General features: G+C 40.3%; 4 protein-coding genes across 10 annotated transcripts in view; 1 reads left to right on the forward strand and 3 right to left on the reverse strand.

Moving 5' to 3' along the window:
• Nucleotides 1-878, forward strand: part of LOC104819402 (glycine-rich RNA-binding protein 3, mitochondrial-like) — a 2,046-nt gene extending 1,168 nt beyond the window's left edge. For all 4 annotated transcript variants that reach the window (XM_010549455.2, XM_019203258.1, XM_010549454.1 and 1 more), the window contains 2 exons: nt 45-151; nt 280-878. In XM_010549455.2, coding sequence (XP_010547757.1) covers nt 45-151; nt 280-681 — 509 coding nt within the window. In that variant the 3' untranslated portion in view covers nt 682-878. The remainder of the gene's footprint in view (nt 1-44; nt 152-279) is intronic.
• LOC104819401 lies at nt 868-4,216 on the reverse strand. 4 transcript variants are annotated; one of them, XM_010549452.1, is made up of 4 exons: nt 4,039-4,216; nt 2,532-3,878; nt 2,073-2,437; nt 868-1,854 (listed from the first exon to the last, which is right to left on the reverse strand). In XM_010549452.1, exons 2-4 carry the CDS (start codon nt 3,319-3,321, stop codon nt 1,063-1,065), a joined length of 1,947 nt encoding a protein of 648 aa, XP_010547754.1. In that variant the 5' UTR covers nt 3,322-3,878; nt 4,039-4,216; the 3' UTR covers nt 868-1,062. The 4 variants fall into 4 exon arrangements, with proteins under 4 accessions (XP_010547754.1, XP_010547753.1, XP_010547752.1 ...); XM_010549451.1 differs by having other exon boundaries at nt 3,990-4,216; XM_010549450.1 differs by having other exon boundaries at nt 3,981-4,216.
• Nucleotides 4,217-4,479: 263 nt separating this feature from the next.
• LOC104819405 lies at nt 4,480-6,457 on the reverse strand. Its single transcript, XM_010549457.1, has 4 exons — nt 6,256-6,457; nt 5,410-5,492; nt 5,030-5,241; nt 4,480-4,871 (listed from the first exon to the last, which is right to left on the reverse strand). Exons 1-4 carry the CDS (start codon nt 6,295-6,297, stop codon nt 4,735-4,737), a joined length of 474 nt encoding a protein of 157 aa, XP_010547759.1. The 5' UTR covers nt 6,298-6,457; the 3' UTR covers nt 4,480-4,734.
• Nucleotides 6,458-6,549: 92 nt separating this feature from the next.
• LOC104819406 (PLASMODESMATA CALLOSE-BINDING PROTEIN 1-like) lies at nt 6,550-9,674 on the reverse strand. Its single transcript, XM_010549459.2, has 4 exons — nt 9,476-9,674; nt 8,436-8,675; nt 8,147-8,180; nt 6,550-7,060 (listed from the first exon to the last, which is right to left on the reverse strand). The coding sequence occupies exons 1-4, from the start codon at nt 9,525-9,527 to the stop codon at nt 6,790-6,792; spliced, it is 597 nt and encodes a 198-aa protein (XP_010547761.1). The 5' UTR covers nt 9,528-9,674; the 3' UTR covers nt 6,550-6,789.
• Nucleotides 9,675-11,096: the final 1,422 nt, after the last annotated feature.

An 11,096-nucleotide genomic window follows, 5' to 3' on the forward strand; every position in this document is an offset into this window, starting at 1 on the left:
TGCAATACCGGAAGGGGCTGAACCGACTTCTATAATTTCTCTAGCTAAGGTTATTGTTGACCGTGAAACGGGTAGGTCAAGGGGCTTTGGTTTTGTCACTTACACTTCTTCTGAGGAAGCCTCTAGCGCTATCCAGGCATTGGATGGAAAGGTAATTACTATTGACCGACCAGTCCTTGTTCGATGACTAATTTGATGAGCACCCGAAATGTGTAGTAACAGTCTTAGTTTTGATTTTTCTCACTGATTCCTTTCCCTCTCCGCTTTTAAATCTTCCAGGATCTCCATGGTAGGTATATTAGAGTGAACTATGCAAACGATAGATCAGGTGGTGTCCGTAGTTCTGGGTTTGGTGGAAACTATGGCCCCCCTGGTGGTGGTGGCTATGGAGGCGGTGCTGGTGGCTATGGAGCCAGTAGCGGTAGTGGTGGTTATGGTGGTGGTAGTAGGGGTGATGGTTACATCCAAGGTGGAACCGGTGGAGGGTATGAAGGTGGCAGCTCTCAAGTCGGTGGTGACTTTGGAGGCAACAACCAGTTTGACGTCAGCGGTGGAGATTTCAGTGGCAATAACCACTTTGATTCCAGTGGTGGATTAAGGAGCGAGGGTCAATTTGGAAACAACAACAACAATCATGTGAATATGGGTGATGAACCAGTGGAAGGACGGAGAGATGGATGATAGCGATGTTGCCAAAAGAGCATGAAGATTCAGAACATGGACGATGAACCAATCAAATTTGTTATGTTTTTTTTTAATGTTAACTCATGTACTCTTCCTGTTTATATCTTTATATTTGTTGTGCTTGTGACAGTGCCACCATATACCTGTCTGAAAACAATAGTGTTTGCGCAATTGGAGAAAGAATTGTAGCTAAAGCTTTCATTCTCTTTTATATTTTTTTCCCAGAGTTTGGCATTGTTCTTGTCATTGATTGCAACAATTGTGTGCATCACAATTAGACCCAAAAAAATGAAAGATCTTTAGTTCACGAATCTACATTTCTACACACTAACTAGACGTGCAAGTCTGCTTCAGACAAGAGTCAAGGTTTCACCACTCTCATGGATTCTCTTCCCTTTCTTCCATGAGAAATAGCATCTTCTGAGCATTCAGCACGACAGGAGATCCTTGCTTTGTTTTCTCAACTATCTGCTTTATCAATTGCTTCTCCATCTCACTCTCGCAGTCGCTGTTTTCATCTTCATCTTCACTCAGACCAACAAGATCTAGCAGTTCCTGCACGCTCAAGTTCACATTCTCTTCCGTTCTCGAGGGGTCCTTTATGTATCTCTTGTGGTTCCAAGGTGTGTTCTTGCCCATCAACAATCCTTCTCGATTCCTTTCTTCATGTGTTTTGGTGGGCAAATCTTCTTCTTCTTCCGAGTCCTCGTTGATTTTCATCAGTTCATCGTAAGCGTCATTGTAAGCATCAAGCGCTTCTCCTGCTAAGTTCATAACCAGAGGTTCTGTCTCCACGGGATTGTTCTCTGTGTGTTCCATAGCAACTGGAGTTTCCCGCTCTCTCTCATGTCTAATCACTTCATCATGGCTTTCCCACAACCTTGACCATGAATTCTTTTTGTGTTCTGCTTCCATTCGCATCTGCTCCACCTCCCTCTGACTCTCTCGAAGGGCCACCTCGAGTTCTTTGATCCGTTCTTCAAGACGTGAGTTGATAACTTCATGCAACCGCAAGCTCAACTCACGAGGTGAGACTGCATAATTCCCTGATTCGGGTGTGGAGTTGCCACTTGGATCCTGGTTGGACTCGGTTTCCTCGAAAGGTTGCCTTTTAATCCTATCTGCTCTCAGTTCGCCTCGTGCAAAGTCTACTTCGAATTCTGGATCCAGCTGCAAAATTTTCCAAAGGGAAATTTACCAAACTGAATTTCTTACTGAAGTTTGACAAAAAGATTCCGAGTATTAAGTTTTCTTAAACATAATGGAAAAACTGAAAATTTAATGCAGCAAAGAGAAGTTTCACAACGAATAAAGCAGATAATAGAGCAAACGAGATGCTGATTAAAGTAAAAGAAAAGAAATAGCATGACTAAGAGTGTAAAGCTTACCCCAATCGTATCAGAGAGTTGTGTTTCGATGTTGGATGTGTTTATGTTGAGCTCTAGCCTTTCCAGTTCAGCTTCAAGCTCTGCCTCGATTTTACTCATAGATTCTGAATTCTCGGCCTTTTGACCACATTGCCTACCATCATTTTCTACGCAGTCAAGATCATTGTTCTTTTTGTTCTCATTTTCTAGCTCCCTCACCGTCAATGAATCTTTCATCTCGAGCTCATCTTGTAGATCCTGCACCAAGTTCTCTGTCTGCTTTAGCACATTCTTGAGTTTATCCACTTCGGTTTTCCTTACAATGAAGAAGGAGATCATTCCGATTGATATCCCAATGCATAAAAGTAGGGCTGTATCATTTGGTCCTGAGAAAAAAGGAAAAGGAAAAGGCTAACATATTAAATCTTCTCCTTAGCCCGTATAAAACAATCTTACGTTTAAAAGATAGCACGAACTTACCATGTCCATGAGCATGTCTTCTGCTAACAGTTGTCCTTCTGTTTCCGATTCTCCTCTTATTAGATACAGATGAAGACTGCAATTTTGTAAGCGGAGGGATCCCGAGTGCATGATCAGTCCTATCTTCATTCTGAATCTGTCCGCTCAAAGGCCCTAAACTATTTGCGTTAATCACTCGTGTTCCATCAGTCACGAGCAATGGCCTTGTAACTGGAGCACAAGGTGATGGAAACGGGCTAAGCATGTATTCTTCCATATTCATTTGCTCCCTATGAAACTGAGTTATGAGGCAGCTTTCTACAGAGTTCAAAGGTTGGACAAGACGCTTGTATCGTTGTTGTTTTCTCCTCAGAAATGTTCTGTTCCTAAAAGAACTCTGAAAAAGATTTGTTTTTCTGTCACCCATAGGAAAATCATGGATTGGCCAATTTTGACTTCCATTATCTGCAAACTCGGGCACTGAACTGACCGAATAATCTGAATGAATACGTTCATTATTTCCCGAGCCCTCTGCACTGGTAGATGGTTCTTCCATTCTATATGCATTGTCACGTTCCTGAATATCCAAGCTTTTCCCATCAGTTATCATTCTTCTAGTCTCAAAACTTTCTTCCTTTGGTTTCTTTACACCCACCAATCTGCTAACCATGCATCTAGGAGATTCTGGCTTCACATTAGAAAAATCTTCAGAAGAAGCCTCAGTAAAGTTATCTTTACCTTTTGATACATTTTGCACATATTTGGCTATATATCCTGTGGCAGCTGTGGCTGCAATTAACCATAGATCCATCTCTCCTCTCTCCCTCTCTCGTCTTCAAGAATCCCGAGGACATCAGAATTCAACATTACAGTGTCTCTTCATCCCAACTTCAGGTACCACAGGATTCAGCAAGACCATTTCCATGACAGGTAATATTATGGTCCACCAACTCACTCTTCCTTCAGAATCAAACCGTTCATCTATCCCACAAGACCGATAAATGCCTCTAAGACAGAAAGCCAATCCGTGGAAACCGTTGACACAAGGCAGATACAGGGCAAACAGGAGAATCAAGCCTCTAAATCTCAGTACCAAACACAAGCCAACTTCTCCAGAACAAACTGAAACAGAGGCCAAATAGAACAGCTTCGCATCCAAACTTTAAGCAGCAAGTGCAGAAAACAATCCCTAATTAATCTTTAGGACAATCCAAACGACCAAATGACGCTCCAACAATCAATACAAACACCAAATGGTCTCTGCACTGGCGAGAAACGAGCTCAACCTCGACAGCGCAACACAAGTAACTTCCAATCGAAAACCAAGAAACTTGAGAGAACCACTGCAACTAGCAATGCCCCAAAGCCCTACACCACCAAACAATACGGAGATCGATCAGAGAAATACCCGTCAGAGAAACTCACAAAAGCTTCGAGTTTTCCACCGGAGACAAGTTGTTGAGCAGTAACCTGACATACCCTTCTGCTGAAAATAGGGAAAATGAGGAGAAAAGCACAAGACAGAGACCTTGAAGCTTCATGAACTCAGAAACGGAGAAATCTGAGGGTTTGGTTTAAGCGCCATTGGAGAGACGGGAGACTCGGAGAAGACGGAGGATATTTGTCGGAAGTTTGTTGAATCGAATCCACCAAACATGGACGAATGGCCGTCTCCTTTTATCTTCATCCTTTGCAAAACGACGACACGCCGGCAACTTAGTGACGCTTTTGTACGAAGGGTTATTGTTTATTAAAATTTTCCATTTTTTTTCCAACAAATAAATAAATAAAGTCGATTAGCAAAAATTAAGAAATCATTGCTATGAATTTTCTATTGCGTAAACAGTACGAACAGGAAAAAAAATCATACCAACACCTAAGCCAAATTCGGAATTTCAGCAGAAAACCGAAATTCAATTACCACCGTTAATGCAAAATGCTAAACCGAAGGTCATAACCAAACCGGAGATAACCAATGCTAATTTTTTCAAACCAATTACCAACGAGTGCCTGTTGCCTGAGACAGAAAGCAACAACCCTGTCTCTCTGCCTACGTTTCCAAATACAACACTTTTGTCCATCAAAGACAGTAAACAGTTAACTACTTCCTAACAAGTGAACTTAACATTTACATTACAACTTGGAAACATCAAAGGCTTCGAAAAAGGATCGTATTCAGAGAGGTTTCGAGGAGGAATGCTCGATGTAAGAAGAGGCTTCATCTTCAGAGAGACGCCCTCCTTCTACGAGGCCCGGTGTTAGAGTATTGGCATATGCTTTTCCCGGAGGCCCGAGTGAAAACTCTCCAGTTTTGAACTTCTCGACGTGAGAAATCGGGCAACTGTTGAGATGATTCAAGACCTGGAAACCACAAACAATATCCGAATAGTTATGAGCAAGTTTCAAGAATCCAGCCCGAGAATTTTGAAACAACTCGAGGGAGAGAGAAGTAAAAAGATGCGACTTTTCACGTCTGCCGGGAGGTTTAAGCAGCGAGAGAGAAAGAAGAGTTATCGTACGCCATTGTGAGTATAGGGATTCCACGTTCTTTTCGTCTCTTCCAGAGTTCTGAAAATCTTCCACGGGACGGGTTCTTAATTTACTGTTCTCGTCTGATCTTTTCCGGGAAGCAGTGCTGGAATTCTCTGGTTCCGAATCAGTTCCCCTTTCAGAAGCATCGAGGGTACAATCCTCCTCGACAGCCATTGTATGTATTGTTCCATTCAAGGACCTGCAAACTTCACATAACCAAATGTCGAAGAAAATCTCAATGGACATCAAAGGACAGACACCTATTCCACCTGTGAACACTGATGCAGGTTCATTAATGGGGGATAGTTTAATTCAATAGCGGATATTCTGCAAACAAAGCCAAGATGTTCAAAAGAAGAGTTCTTACGTATGCTCTCGCACTTCTCTGCACCGGAAGCAGGCCATTATCAAACCCTCGAAACCTTTGCTCCCACATATCTGGCAAGGATCCTGAATAGCAATTCGATACGATCAAATATAAATTACAATTCTTTCCGGTGATGAAAGTAAGAAGAGTAAGCACACTACTAGGATTTCATTCTTTGCTAAGAACAAGCAGAGAGCAAGAGCGGGTACAAGCAAATGTTGAGGACAGTGCTCATCAACTGGACAGTTTTCAGATTCATAACAAAGCAGGGTAATCAAACCTAACATCACCTGAATCACAGCATTTTCTACCAAATAAATGTATTCAAGAACTACCAAGAACCCATCACAGAAAAAGCCTGTCTCAACACCAATCAACACTCCTATAATCTCAGGATACTTTAGCCGAAGCAAAAGCGAAACAAGAACAGAATGTAGATTCTGATTCTCTGGGTTTCTCATTGAAAAACCAGTCTTGTTTTCACTCATTCAAGCATAAAATCAAACACCTGACGTCTTCCCGGCTGATATCCATAGAAACTACAAAACAAAAGTAACAGTAACAATTTGATTCTCGATGACAAGCAGAGGAGAACTTGAGGAACAGTAAGGATCGATTTCACTAATCCACAGAGGATCATAACCACAAAACGCAAGTCACGATAATCAAAGATTTCTCACCCCACCAACTTGAACCAAACGAAGCCAAGAAGAAGCCCGTAGTAGAACACGAATCAAGTAATTGCAAAAATGAATCAGTGATAATGAACACAATGTCATATAAAAAGTTAATTCAAGGCAGTAAATCCGCGAAAAATCGAAGTTGTCTCCTGGGTGTTGCCTTTACCGGAGAAAGTGGTCTTTGTTCACGAATCACGAAAGTGACCATCTTTCTGATTGATTCTCAGTATTGTTCGTAATTTCCATCGTTCTCAACAAATGGGTCTTCAATGGCGGCAAAAGGGTACACCAAAAACTAGGTTTTGAAGAAGCCAGACGGAAGAAGGAGATCGTTTCCTTGAAGCCGGAGTAGTAGTTTCTCTGAATGGGAACCAACACACTTTTAGAATTTTTCTTTTTGTTTCTCCAAAGAAGACAATCTTTTCAATAAACCAGAGGGTTCTCAGTACCGGACAACCAAAACCAAAGCAAACTCGATTACGATTCAGAGAGTCTTAGAATTTGCTTAAAAGGGTACATCTTTTCTTTAAAGATATTAGAATTAAATCCATCAGAACCACTAAGAGGGGCACAAAAGATCCAAACTTTGTTTTTTCGGACACCGATTAGAGGAACACAACGTAGGGCAGGACAGAACACTGTCCTTCAGACAATAGCCACTGCAACACTGGAAACCCAGAGACATCCCTACCCTACATTCTCAGAGCATCAAGACGGAACACAAGCCGCTGATGAAGCTCAAGAGAAAGCAGAACAACATGTTGTTAATCGCGTTCCGGACTCCAAAACCAGTGTCATTTGAGTAATCCGGATTTATACCGGTTCCTGTGCCATTGCCTCCAAGGATTCCGGTGGATGGAGTGGCGGAGTAAGGGCCGCTGCCGCCGCCGGGGATGGTGGTGGTCGTGGCGGGTGTGTTTCCCCTCGGATTGGTTGAGCCGGGAGTCATGGTTGTGCCACCAGCAGCAGCGCTGAAACAACAGCAACATATTTCACTAACAGACATACCCAAGATTCAAGAACACAAAACATAACTTCAAGAGAGTCAAGATCAAGATATGATAAGGCAATCTTTGAGCAAACATATCAAGAACATCAAAACACTGTCATTCTTGATCTTTCCCAGTTAGAAATCCATATTCTCGAAGAAGTTGCAGTGATAGCACAAGGAGAGGAACAAGCGATGTGATGCTCGGTGCTTAAACAGGGAACCAGGGATATGAAGTTCACAGAGAAACAGGAGGCAGGTACACGATGCAAACAGAGCAAACTTTCAGAATACTAAGTAGAAACTTAAAGCAAGAAACTTCGAAAATCTAACTGTTTTGCTTATCATAAATCTCATCCTTCGAGCTAAAAAGGTTTCATCTTTCATGTAGTTTTCTCATGTTTCTTTCTTCTATCTACCCTTTTCTGGTAAGTCTCATGTGCATAGCATAAGTAGCATGTCATATGCTCCACCTTGGTTCAGATGTTACCTATCATATGCCATTTCGTTCACACTGTAAACAATTTGAGATATAAATTCAAAGTTCAACAAAAGGAGGGGCGATTTAATGATTGCCGGGTCCATTACGAGGGTCAAAAAGATTAAAGATGATGATACCCCACGCATATACGTAAGTCAAGGATGCCAAGACATGTATTCAAACTGTATTCTCAAAGACAGTAGAGTTGATAATAGATGTTCACAGAAGTTTGTTAAGAAATATTTCACTTTTGGATCCTTTCGGGCTAAAAGGGTCTTGAATACATAAGCTCACATAGATTCAAAACATCTTTATTCAAAAACAAGCTTTCTCTTTTCATAAGAAAAGTAAAAGAAAACACAAAAGATGGATTACATGGGACCCTAATCAAGCTTTTCTCCACTTTGCTAACATTTACCAGAAAGAGGCACAAGTTAATTCAATATAAAAATTTCTCAGAGAAGACAGGGAGGACAGGAGAGATCTTTCTGTCCCAAATGCAAACCTTAACTTCAGGTTCTTGATAAAGTATTGAATTTTGGATAAGAAAATAAACAGATGGTAACAGAGAAGAAACTGGATGGATACCTGGCACTGGCAGGGAAAGGGCATCCTGCATAACCTGTAATAGAGCCATCACACACCCAGAAAAGAATGTCAGAAAAAGAGGAGACTAACTGGAACTTTCTTCATCACCATGACCAAATTTAGACCTTCAAACTTGCAAAGACTTTGAACCAAAATTCAGTCTTGAACAACATATACAGAAACTACTCATGGATCTAGCAATAATCAAGAAATACTTCTAGCCTTCTTCTGCACCAGGATAATAAGAAACCAGGATTGTAATTGAAGACATAGATTCAGGGGAACTAACTAGGATCAGTGTTTGTGGGAGTGGCAGTGCCGCCGAAATCACAAGTCCCAGGAGATTGACCCTTCCTTTGGAAGAAGCTATTGACAGCATAGTTACAGTGAGCCCTTACATTGTCAGGGTTGAAGCATGGGGCTTTCGGGTGTGTTGGGTTACAGTCAGCTCCATTACCACAGGCATAGTCAAGTGTCTTCTGCAACACTGCATCACTCAGTCCTGTCTTGCACACACACCATGTGGCACCTACCAATGCCCAAAAAAACACAGGGGAGCAAGTATAAGTGATTGATTACAAAAAAAAAAGTGTTTTTCTAAAATGAAGGTGAAAATCCATAGCTTCTTCCTTTTGGGGAAGGGACGTTCTTTGAGGGGGGGACAATAGAGAGTGAACCCGACAAGATTTTGGAATTGGGTTTGTGGACTTTCAGCTTTGAAAGAAAAACTCAAGTCATCAACTTTGAGAAGCAAAGCAAGAGGTGCTAAAGATTGAAAAAGTAAAGCTTTAATTGTTTTGGACAAATTTGTGAGAAAACAAGTAGATTGCAAAACCCATCAAGATTTCAGGAAAATGTGATTTGGATCCCGAGAAGATTTCAGGCGAAGAAACGCAAAACTTGACGAAATAACGCACCTTAACGTATCAACAGTGGCACAAAAAGGAATCTTTGAAAAGAGGGTATACATTTTACAAGGCCAAAACCCAGGAAATCAAAGAGAAGGAAAATGGAAGTGGGAACAACAATTTCCGGATACCAGAGACGACAAATCTGTGATTTTTTCCAATCTTCAAGGAGAGAGCAAAGGAAGCACACAGAACAAAATACCAAGAAAAACATCAACCGCAGGTAACTTCACAAAGAACATAAGAGAATGGTGATATTTGACTTCGTATCAAAGACAGAGCAGGACACTCAAGAACAGTATAACCCATAAATATGGGTTCAGCGCTACTGGAACTCTGAGTCAAAAGCTTGTTAACTAAGAAGACAAGAACAAACTCCAGGTCTTGTTTCACAAATCTGAAGAAGAGTGGCAGAAATTACTAGACTGGCCGGCCATGGCAATGACAAGAACCGAAAGCAGCAAAGCAGCCATGGATGAGTTGCAGACAGATGCCAGTGTTAAGAGCTTTGTTCCGCAGCTACTTTCACTCCGGCTGCTAAGTGAGAACCGAGAGAGAGAGAGAGAGAGAGAGAGAGAGAGAGAGAGAGTGGTGGTATGAAAAGGTGACTCGTTGTCCTTTGTCTCTTCTTAACCCTTGGGTGCTTTTTTTATTTATTTATTAAAACCAGCTCGTGTATATGTACACTTTTGAAATTTAAATTAAAGGGCATTATTATAAAGGACAACAACACATATTACATATATCAGCATGTTAATGCACGCAGGGGTGGCTATTTCGGGCTTCGGTTCGGTTTTCGGTTCGGTTATTTCGGGTTCGGTTATTTCGGTTATAAAAAATCATACCCAAACGGTTATATAGATTTAATCGGTTCGGTTCAGTTCGGTTTCGGTTCGGTTCGGCTGGGTTTTTGCATAATAAATTTATAACCAAACGGTTATATTTTCCGGTTTATTCGGTTCGGTTTTAGATCGGTTCGGTTCGGTTATGATATATTTTTTTAAAAAAATTATTAATCCTATATAAATTTCAAAATATCTATTTAAATAAATGCACAAAATGATTAATCATGTAAAATAAAATTATAAAAAAAATCTAAAAACTTCAATAATTAGGATAAAAGTTAAAAACATTACATTTTATGGTTTATTGGGTGAAATATATAAGGTTAAAAGTGAAGTATAAAAAAATAATACTAATAATAATGAGGATAAAAATTAAAATATTAAAAAAAACTCAATAACCGTTCGGTTAACCGCGGTTATTCGGTTATTAACCGAACCGAACCGAACCCGAACGGTTATTTAACTTCTTCAACCGTTCGGTTATTCGGTTAATAACCGAAATGGCCACCCCTTATACACGTACATCGAGAAGTTCACGTAACCGGCCGGTCTACCAAATTCCCGGTTTGGTTAACGCTAGGGGGGGGGGAATAGGGAACGGGCCGCTTCCAGCCCAACAGAATAGTTCTATTTTTTTTAAATATCGAATGTGATCTGAACCGAATAAACAAGTAATTAAAATCAAATCTTAAATAAGTATTTTTATTATAAAAATCTGAATTGAAATAAAATTGAATCGAATTGAATTTAATATCAAAACGTACTATTTCCATATTTCCACTATCTTATTCGTCGTCGATTTGAACTGAGAGTAGAGAGTGAGTTCACGAGGTAAAAATTGACATATATTTTCTGCAGACTAGAAAATGGAACTATGATTCAAAATTTAGAAAAATTATCTGTAATGATTCGTTTTGCAAAATTCTATATAAGAAAAGAATCTTTCCGATGAAACCGAGATACAAATCTAAATCTATTATTTACTTTTTTTTTCCAAATCTTTAAAGTATCTATTTCTCACCACAAAATCTTTCTCTTGAACTTCAGTATTTTTTTATTCAACTATATCCATCATCGAAAAAATCCAAATCCAAGTGAACAATGCGAGACTCGAACGTGTATTGGGTTTGAACTTTAGTATTGTAAAGAATATGACTTGGTCACATGATTGATATCCATTCTTCATACTCTCCCTTT

This window comes from Tarenaya hassleriana, unplaced genomic scaffold, assembly GCF_000463585.1.
Source record: "Tarenaya hassleriana unplaced genomic scaffold, ASM46358v1 Cleome3, whole genome shotgun sequence".
Taxonomy (NCBI): domain Eukaryota; kingdom Viridiplantae; phylum Streptophyta; class Magnoliopsida; order Brassicales; family Cleomaceae; genus Tarenaya; species Tarenaya hassleriana.

What these genes read in the sequence shown, in the direction of transcription:
- LOC104819405 (XM_010549457.1), bottom strand. Translation starts at nt 6,297, where the DNA reads ATGGTCACTTTCGTGATTCGTGAACAAAGACCACTTTCTCCG. An exon ending in AACAAAGACCACTTTCTCCG is followed by an intron (nt 5,493 to 6,255) that starts GTAAAGGCAACA and finishes ATTGCTATTCAG; the next exon opens with GATCCTTGCCAGATATGTGG. An exon ending in ATCCCTATACTCACAATGGC is followed by an intron (nt 4,872 to 5,029) that starts GTACGATAACTC and finishes TGTGGTTTCCAG; the next exon opens with GTCTTGAATCATCTCAACAG.
- LOC104819401 (XM_010549452.1), bottom strand. Translation starts at nt 3,321, where the DNA reads ATGGATCTATGGTTAATTGCAGCCACAGCTGCCACAGGATATATAGCC. An exon ending in AAGACATGCTCATGGACATG is followed by an intron (nt 2,438 to 2,531) that starts GTAAGTTCGTGC and finishes CTTTTTTCTCAG; the next exon opens with GACCAAATGATACAGCCCTA. An exon ending in AACTCTCTGATACGATTGGG is followed by an intron (nt 1,855 to 2,072) that starts GTAAGCTTTACA and finishes AAAATTTTGCAG; the next exon opens with CTGGATCCAGAATTCGAAGT.
- LOC104819406 (XM_010549459.2), bottom strand. Translation starts at nt 9,527, where the DNA reads ATGGCTGCTTTGCTGCTTTCGGTTCTTGTCATTGCCATGGCCGGCCAG. An exon ending in TGCCATGGCCGGCCAGTCTA is followed by an intron (nt 8,676 to 9,475) that starts GTAATTTCTGCC and finishes GGGCATTGGTAG; the next exon opens with GTGCCACATGGTGTGTGTGC. An exon ending in TCCCACAAACACTGATCCTA is followed by an intron (nt 8,181 to 8,435) that starts GTTAGTTCCCCT and finishes GCTCTATTACAG; the next exon opens with GTTATGCAGGATGCCCTTTC.